The 9,398-nt window shown below is 39.2% G+C and overlaps 1 protein-coding gene across 2 annotated transcripts; it reads left to right on the forward strand.

The window, feature by feature from the left end:
* The first annotated feature begins 4,079 nt into the window (after nt 1-4,079).
* Nucleotides 4,080-7,974, forward strand: LOC143848471 (uncharacterized). 2 transcript variants are annotated; one of them, XM_077357422.1, is made up of 5 exons: nt 4,080-4,237; nt 4,531-4,922; nt 5,103-6,408; nt 6,523-6,669; nt 7,256-7,974. In XM_077357422.1, the coding sequence occupies exons 2-5, from the start codon at nt 4,869-4,871 to the stop codon at nt 7,744-7,746; spliced, it is 1,998 nt and encodes a 665-aa protein (XP_077213537.1). In that variant the 5' UTR covers nt 4,080-4,237; nt 4,531-4,868; the 3' UTR covers nt 7,747-7,974. The 2 variants fall into 2 exon arrangements, with proteins under 2 accessions (XP_077213537.1, XP_077213538.1); XM_077357423.1 differs by having other exon boundaries at nt 5,106-6,408.
* Nucleotides 7,975-9,398: the final 1,424 nt, after the last annotated feature.

A 9,398-nucleotide genomic window follows, 5' to 3' on the forward strand; every position in this document is an offset into this window, starting at 1 on the left:
CAAGTGGAGATGAGCGTGAAATCCCTAAAAATCAGAAAACAAAATCCCAGTAACTAGTGTTTTTAGTAATAAGTTGCTAGTAAAAATCCGGAAAAGGTTGATCTGATTTTGAGTAGAGTTTTTTGTTTCTAGATTTTTAGCAACTTCTAATCACTAGAAACCAGAAAAACTAGTTTCCGGGATTCTCTTGATTTTGAAGGATTTCACCCTCAGCCAAACTGGGTCAAGAGCTTTTTTTTAAAAATTCAATTTTCTATCCCATTTCATAATTTTCAACTACTAATTCAGAAATACTTAGTAGATTAGGGATTTACGAGAAATTATATGGTGCCCGACCGTCAAGTCCCTTGTGGTTGGTATCATTTATTTTGTTAAAAAACCTCTTTGACATGGCTGAGTTAATAAAAAACTCACCACGTCAAGCATTGACTTATAAGAAGCTTCTCGAATTTACTTTAGAGGAGCTCTTATCCGAGTACAAAAGACTTGAGCAGAGGCATATACTTCTTCTTTCCCTGAGAAGAGGAGGATATTCTATTGTGGTCAGTAATCAAGTGGAAATTTTGAATGTGAGAACCGTCCCCATATGCATCTGACCCAGAAGATATGCACGTGAAGAAAGGTGCATTCAAATCTTATGTCAATGATAACTATAACTACACTAGTATATGTGTGAAGCAAGGTGGACCCCACACCATCCAAACATAAGATGTAAGAGGTGGGCCCCACCCCAAAAAAAAACTGTGGTGTAAAATGGTAGGCCTCACCCCATTAAAAACATGGTGTCCCCATCCCATCAATGGCATGAGATGTAAAATGGTAGGCCCCACCCAAAAAAATGACACATGTAGATGATGGGCTTCATATTACTGCATTAAAATGCTCCGGGAAATTGAAAATGAGCATAGATTCAGAGATTTCCGAATAGGTCAACCTTTCAAATGGTTACTTCCATGGGCAGAAAAGAGACATTAAGACAACCTGGCGAACTAAAACATCTTATGACGTATACAAGTATGGTTTGGACCCTGAACCAATTTGATGTTGAAGCATGCAATTTGGGTCACATTGCATGCTGATGTCCTAGCTAAATGTATCTAGATTCAAAGGATCTATCAGAGAGCATCCGGGTCCGTTGATAGGCCAAGTTGTTTTCCATTGATGGAAATCAAGAGGAGCCATTGTTGGGACAAATTGGTACAAGAATGATCTGATTGTGGAGATGCAAATGATCAAAGTAGGAAACGCAAAATTAAAGAACTGAAATTTTTATTGGATATAAAATTGTAGAATAAGAATAAAAATAAGAAGAAATAAGAAATTAGGAAAGACAACAAGCCAATTAAGGTTCTATCTTAAAAACTTTATTTTCCCAACTATGCATGTGGCTATATAGAAATAAAGTCTCGAGGTTACAAAGCTCACAAATTAATAGATCAAAGACTTACTCAAGTTCCACAGAGAACCAATATGCCAACATTTAGACGAAACATAAACATACATAAAGGGACAAAGAAGAACACAACTTTAGAAATCCTAGACAGTCCTCAAAGAGTTTTTTTAATGAGACCCTAAGCCACCTGTTTATTGAAATTAAGTGAAAAGATATGAAATAACCCTTTCACATGTATAAAAAGTATAATTTCACATGGAAACACCTCTTCAAAAAATATGTCTTTTGAGTAATTAAAACTCCCTTTCACATAATAAGTATTTTTGAATAATTAAAACACATTTTTACAAAACAACTATCTTTTAAATAATCAAAACACCATTTTATTTATATTTTAAGAAGAGGAATTCTAGACTGATGGGAGCCCTTGCAAAAAAGAGGTGAAAGGGTTCTCCTGTTAGCTACACATCACCATCATGCATTAATAACGGCTGAAAAGTCAGACATGATGGTGATGTGCAGTCAATGGGAGAGCCCTTTCACCTCTTTTTAGCAGGTGCTCCCTTCAGTTTAGACTTCCTCTTTTAAGAATATAATTTAAAATTATCCAACACCCATACAAAAAATAAAAAGTCATTTTGGGTGGGAGTCTCTCAAGTTCTATCCATCGAAAGTGAGCATAGCACATTCTTCAGGGAGTACCAAATATTTACCATATTGAATAACATGGCTCTGGTTGGTGCTAACTTGTCATCAAATGAATGGTCACAAGAAGCACAACTTGCTAGCATGGAAGTCGGTCATCATCATCGTGTAGCTGTTTTAGATGTTGATGTGTTCAATGGAAATGTAGACATTGATAATTAAGTAAGGGCCCGTATGGGTACCTCATATTTTGTATTTGGATTTGAAATTGAGTTTTGAATACAAAATGAATAGATCCACCAGCTCATGTTGAGGGAGACAGAGAGGCAAGCTAGAGGGGGTACTTCTTACGAGAGGGGAGAGGTTGTGGAGCAAAGAGGGTGAACGAAACTGCCAGATATGTGGATTTCCATGTACTTATTTCCACGGCATATTTGGAAATCTGATTTTTTTCACTCTCAGTCGCTGATTTAGAAATCCAAGGATTTGATCCGGTTCCAAATCACAAGGCAAAAAGGGATGCAAATCCAAATCAAAATTAATCTTCTCGCCACCCAAACGGGCCCTAAATGATATTTCCACCCTCTTTGACATCTTCAATCAATGGTAAACATGCGAACGTGCGATGATTAGCAATCCGAACACTTGTTCTACCGACAAACCTTCTTTTTGCCTACATTTAATTTGCGATAATCGTGACAGTGACAAATGATGGTACTGTGAAGTTTCGAGTAACATCAGTTACCGTATCAGTCACTATCTTTTGCTTGTTGAGTGTGCCTGTATATGTATATTTACAATATAATGTAGGCCGGGGTCATTGATATGAACTGCATCATATAAATGAATTATGTTTGATCAATTAGTTATTATATAAATTAATAATTATATGAGTATTGATTTGGGGATGGTGCAATAATGACATTAGTGTGGACCAACTTTGTGATTGTCATCATTGATCATACTAGCACTGACAAACATAAGGTTGAACTCATGGTGGCCGACCAGATCAATGGATCAGATCGAATAATAGTGCTTATCCAATTCCCATCGCTTCAACCTTCATCTCGTCCGTCGATCGAATAATAATAGATTAATTTATTTTTGTACTCCGAAACTTGCCTGTGGTTTCAAATTCATTTGCATTCATTCTTATTCTACATCTACACAATTATTTTTCCCAAGAAACTGAAAAGGGTGCCTATGTGGCTGCTGTCACGTGCAGCATTCCATCCGCGATGGACGCTAGCATTTCCCTTCTCAAATTATCGCCCTCCATTCGTTGGCAGTTACGTGGTCGTTATCTTTGATTAGAAAATGATTATACCAAAATAGAAACGAATGTAGATACGTCACTGCTGACATCACATGGAATCATTTGTACGACACCGTACGATGACGCCACGTGCATACACGCGGCTTTTGTTTGGAACGACGCCTACCATGAAATCAGGTGAAAAGGGCCAGCGTCTCCAATTTTCGTACCGGGTCTTTCCGAAATTTGAAAAGGTCGAGACTGCCCTCCCAAGTTTCCAGGCCGTGAAACTTTTGGAAATAAGGGTAAAACCGGAAATGAAATTCTCAGCCCATGTGATGTGCGTTTCCGACCGTTTTTTCACCTGGCCGAACGGAAGTTGGGCCCCATCGTTTGATGATCTGACGGTCTATAAATCTCTAGATCCGAATAATGACAGCCGTCCGATCAGCTAAGTTAAAAGTATTCCGTTGTGAATTTTATTACCTTTCTCAATACTCGTTGATTCGTGCTGTCAAAAGCATCAACAAAAATGGTGGGCCCCAACACTTTTGATCTTGGCCGTCCATTTGTAGGTAATTGATCAAACGGCTAGTCTCACTCGACCGACATTTAAGCAGCCTCGTTGTGATTTGTGAAGTGGGTTTATTCAGTATGTGAGCTGGAATGGGACCCACAAACCGTCCAAAATCAAGTGGGGCCCATTTTCATTGTCCTTTTCCCCCATCTATCATGCGCCTGTTCTTGTTATTTCTATTCTTCACCTATTTCTAGGCTCTTCCCAGCCTTCTCTTTCCCAACTGAAATCTCTCTCTCTCTCTCTCTCTCTCTCTCTCTCTCTCTCTCCAAGTTTCAGCCGGAAAAAATGGCTAGGATTTGAACCCAGAACAAATCTAAGCTTATCTTCCTTTCAATCCCGGCAAACCTTTGTAAAGCTTTGACAGGTATTAATCACAAAAAGTCATGTCTTCCTTTTTTGCTAAAAATCTGGGACTTGTCTATCCCTTCTCCTGAACTTCATCCCATAAAAAGCCATAAGACAATGAGTCTGGTTTTGTGGAAGCCTTAATTTTATGGGGTTTTCCTTTTAATTCATCCTTCCCCTTTCTCTCTACCATGTTAGAAAAACTCTGTCTTTATTTTTTTTGTGATGGGTCTTTCTTAGATGATTGAATCTGGGTTTTTTTTTTATTGGTTTTGAAGGTTTCATGAATCTTCTTTTGTTGTATATATGCAGGTGTGAGATTTCAAGACGGATTCTCCAAGGCTTTTAGCGAGAAAGGATTGTGTTTTTCACTCTGGCCGACTTTGTATCTATACCTTCTCGCACCTTGAGGAAGGTGTGGGCCCGGGACTGGTTTTGTTCTCTGGTTTGGCTCCTCTGTTGCATGGTTAAAGGCTTTCCCATTGATAATGGCTAACCTTTGAATCATCATCCATATGTTCTACTTTTTATCCTCTTTTGTAGACTTTAACATTTGTTTTTAAGCACCCACAATGTAGAGAGTTTTAGAGGAGATTAAGGATTCAGGGAAGGCATAGAAAAGAAAAAAGCAAAGGGGAAACATATCTGAAATGGCAAAGCTTAATTGCTTCTCTGTACTGGTTGGAAAGAAGAAGAAATCCAAGGTGAGAAAAAAAAATAGTTGGGTTCTGAAATTTCTGATTCTATAATGGTTATTTTTCTTTTCTATGTGTGCTGGTTGAGATTTCTCACTATACTACGGTGTTTTTTCTTCTCTATGTTTGCTTGTTGAGAAATTCACCTTTTGGGTTGTTCTTGTATTGGTTTTTTTGTTTTTGTTTTAGAAGGAATCTTCACATCCAATTGAAGCAAATAAAGGGCATGGAACCCTGCAAGTAAAGCTGAAACATTTAGTCAATTCTTACAAAGTGAGCAGCACGGATGCGGCCTCGTTCAATCTATCAGTACCCTTTCGAATTCAGGAGAATTCTACCTGCCAAGTTAAGGTCTTGAGGGAGGAGAAAACAATCAGAGTAGAAGCCACAGAGGCAGCTTATGAAGGCGAAGATGAGCATGAAGAGAATTCATCGATGAAAAGGGATTTCTCTGACTTCGATCTCCAATCCCAAATTCAAAACAACGGAGAAAAAGCTGTTCTTGCAATGGAAAGAAACAACAGTCCTTATGATTCCATCAACACTGAAATGAACAACAAAATGAATGATGGATCAGAGAGAGATGAGATAATTGAGGGTGGGCATGTCAGTGATCCTGGGATTGGCCGTAAAGTGTTCTGTAGCTCGCCAAAGCTTAAGCGCTCGTGCTCCAACCTAGAGACCAGGGACTTGCTCCCAAGGATTGCAAATGAATTGAAGAAAATATCAGGGAGTCCAAGAGGAGAAGTTAATGAAATTCAGAGCAGCCCTTTATCAGCAATCACGTCTTGCAGTGCTGATAAGGTGATGTTGAAGAGGCGATCTTCGAGTCAAGTGCTTCCCTCGAGGAGTAGACGGCTATGGTGGAAACTTTTCCTTTGGAGTCATAGAAATCTACATAAACCAGTTGCAAAACCAAAATTGCTTTCTGTTCAAATTGGTTCTAACCAGAAAGGAGGCTATTCATCAGATACTCTCGAACCCAGTCGGGTTTTGGATAATAAGGGGAAGGCCATTGATTCCAATAATTTGAAGTCGCCAGATTCATTTTCCAGTGAATCCAAAATCAACATTAGTAACAATCAGAACTGGGATAATTTTCATGAGATCTCTAATTTATGGCCTGGGAATCAGTGGGTGGCGTTCTCTGCTGAGTCATCATCGTCCCCATTAGCGAGGGTTGATGAATGGGTAACCAACCTCGATACTCACTTTGAGGTTCCTCTCGATGATGGTGATGTTGGTGATGAAGGAGAAATAGGGGAGAGTGTTGTCTATCAACATTCATCTGAGATTGGTGAATCACCGCGAAAAAATTCTCTTGCCACGCGGCGTTCTAATCTTACTGAAGAGGTTTTGCAGGCAAACAAAGTCGTCCAGTCGCTGAATTCTTTCTCGACTGTGGCTCACATAGCTGGTATGGGATTAAAAGCCATCCCCACCATTTCACCTTTCTCTGTTCTCCGAACTGTCAATTTATCAGGCAACTACATAGGTATGCCAACAAAACACTCTTATACTTAAACAAGCAAATGTTTCTCTGAACATATGCATGAATATAAGTACTAACCAGAGATTAGTTGTTTGTTATTGTTGCCTCTACATTCAGTTCATATCACTTCAGGTTCACTTCCAAAGAGCCTTCACACCCTCAACTTGTCAAGAAACAAGATTGCAACCATTGAGGGCCTCAGAGAACTGACACGTTTGCGGGTTCTTGATCTCAGCTACAACCGGATCTCCCGAATAGGCCACGGTAACAAGACCCAATCCTTTTTGTACTTTATGTGTTGGATTTTAACGCTTTATCTTTTTAGAATCCAACCTTCAACTTTTCTATAATGTTCTGTTTTCCCCATGTGAAGATTCAATCCTTCAACTTTTCTATAATGTTTTGTTTCCCCCCCCCCATGGCTTAGTGGATCAGAATTTTAGGAAATCTCCATTACAATCTTCCCATCATAAAGGAATTACAATACTGAAACTGCATGCATATATATGTGAAACAACCAATTACACCAAAAGCTTAAGCTGATAGTGATGATGTTATATAATCACTTATGCTTCAACACTCCCCCTCATGTGTGACCCCTCTTTTTTGGGTTGGCCATACACGTGGCACATGTGACCCCTCTTTTGCGTGGCCATACACGTGGACTTTTAATATCAGGGAGTTGTTGGGTTTTGAACCCACAATAGCTCTGATACCATGTGAAACAACCAACTACACCAAAAGCTTAAGCTGTTAGAGTTGGTGTTATTTAATCATATATACTTACATATGCATAAATAAAATCATTCCAGTATGCCACATGACAATGGTTCTTGTGAATGCCCTTCAGGGTTGTCAAACTGTACAGTGATCAAAGTGCTCTATCTCGCCGGCAATAAAATCAGCGATGTTGAGGGGCTACACAGGCTCCTAAAACTCACTGTCCTAGACCTTAGCTTCAACAAGATAACCACAGCCAAGGCACTCGGCCAACTCGTGGCGAATTACCACTCTCTGTTGGCTCTGAATCTATTGGGCAATCCAATTCAGAGCCACATAAGCGAAGATCAGCTGAGGAAGGCAGTTTCAAGTCTCCTCCCTCAGCTGGCTTATCTGAACAAGCAGCCCATTAAGCCACAGAGGGGACGGGAGATGGTCAAGGATAGTGTTGCTAAGGCTGCACTTGGACACAGTGGATGGAATTCTATGAGAAAAGTATCAAAACGAGTGAGCCATGGCTCGACTAGCGTCAAGGGTAGGAGTACCGAAGGAGCAGCACTTAAGAGCCACCATCACAAATCGAAGAGCAGCCAGCGGCACTCTCCTTCTACGAGGAAATGATCAGCACCTGCTTTTGGAATTTACTGAGGTCTCAATAGGTTCTCCCTCTGCAAATGGGTCTGTTTGAAGAAATCATATTGAGCATGTAGAAAGAGACTGGTAATGGTTGTGGTTTTTTTAGATGGGGTTTTCAGACATGGGAAGAGCTTGTATGTCTCTTCTTTTGTCATTGGATAGCGGTTTGTAAAGTGAGACAATGGGCAGAAGGAAGATTTTATTTGTGTATGACATGAGTTGCTTAATCTCTTGAATTTCTAATTTGCTAGATGCAATACAGAAATCTGTTGCCTGGAATAAACAATCTCTTTGGTCAGTCAGTAAGTTGGCCTCTCTCCTTAAATGGGATGAAAAAAGGGATCGCTAAAGCTACAATCCAAGTCATTCATGAATAAATAGCTCTACTGGCCCAAATTCATAGATAAAGGTTGGTCACTATGTTAAGGGGACTCCATAAAGGAGTAGGAAAATGATTGGAACGCAAGGACTAGCACAGAGAAGTTATTTGACTTATTCAGAGCAATAGGACACATTTTTCATTTCCTAGTGTTTTTTGGTTGTCATTTACGATTCACATGACAGTCCTTGTGGGCCTATAGAAATTTCAAATGCAAGCTCTTGAATCAGGAGAGACAAAAATAGAGAAATGGTGTATTCAAATGGACTCATGCACCTAATATACAAGCTGAAGGAAAGGGTATATAGATTCCCATTCTTCTACTTTCCTTTTTCTCCTGGTTTGAGAGGAAAATCAAATGGTAAAAAACAAGCCTTGCATTTGGAAAATTCATAGCCAACAACAAGGACTGCCATATGAATAGTGGCAAACAAATAATGCTTGGCAAAGGAAACTATATCCTTTTTAGGCCATATTTGGCAACCATGAAATTTTTTTTCCATAAAATATTAGCTTACCCAATGGTGAAAGAGGGCAGGAGAGAGTGAGAGTTGAGAGGGATTGGGTGAGGAGAGGATAAGAAAAAGGTAACGATAAACAAGGAATAAAAAAACTCCACTCAATACAATTTATTTTTTCCCTGTTTTTTTAGCAACGTCGCACCCCCTCCTTATTCATGCCCTGTCAAGTCCCACCTCCCAACCTCCCTGCCCATTTCTCACCACTTGATAAACTAATATTCCATGGATGCCAAGCATGGCCTTTAAGGTTAATGATGATGATCCTAATTGATAGGTTAACAGTCATTTCAATGAAAATTGTCTTTTAATTAAACAAGGCAGACTAGCAGGCGCTCTACCAAAAGGGATATGTTCAACCTATCTTACATAGGTTCTTCTAGTAGTAATTCTCATATATTTTAAGTAGAACAGATATTTGACAAATATTATTAAATAATAACTTATAAAGGCTATTGACTTAGGGCTATTTGGATAGAGGTAATTAAATTATCCAATATCAACTTAGACAGGTTCTATTTGGCTAGGTAGGTTTATATGATAGATCCAGTCCCTTTTGCCCCAAAAAATAAGACTGATGTCAATGCAGACTTGGTTATTCTAGCTATCAGAATTTCGAATTCAATAACCTGAGAGTTAAAAAAGTAGCTCATCAGTAGAGAACAAGCAACAAAACAAAATCCTACTTCAGATATAGATAACTGAAACTAATTGTTCACATCATCCCTTTGTGGTGTATA

This window comes from Tasmannia lanceolata, unplaced genomic scaffold, assembly GCF_043159265.1.
Source record: "Tasmannia lanceolata isolate RefF3 unplaced genomic scaffold, GAP_Taslan_0.1 ptg000016l, whole genome shotgun sequence".
NCBI lineage: Eukaryota > Viridiplantae > Streptophyta > Magnoliopsida > Canellales > Winteraceae > Tasmannia > Tasmannia lanceolata.

Bases quoted from the DNA above. Each gene is read 5' to 3' on its own strand.
- LOC143848471 (XM_077357422.1), top strand. From the start codon at position 4,869: ATGGCAAAGCTTAATTGCTTCTCTGTACTGGTTGGAAAGAAGAAGAAA. The intron at 4,923-5,102 runs GTGAGAAAAAAA...TTTTTGTTTTAG, and splicing joins GAAAGAAGAAGAAATCCAAG to AAGGAATCTTCACATCCAAT. The intron at 6,409-6,522 runs GTATGCCAACAA...CTCTACATTCAG, and splicing joins TTTATCAGGCAACTACATAG to TTCATATCACTTCAGGTTCA.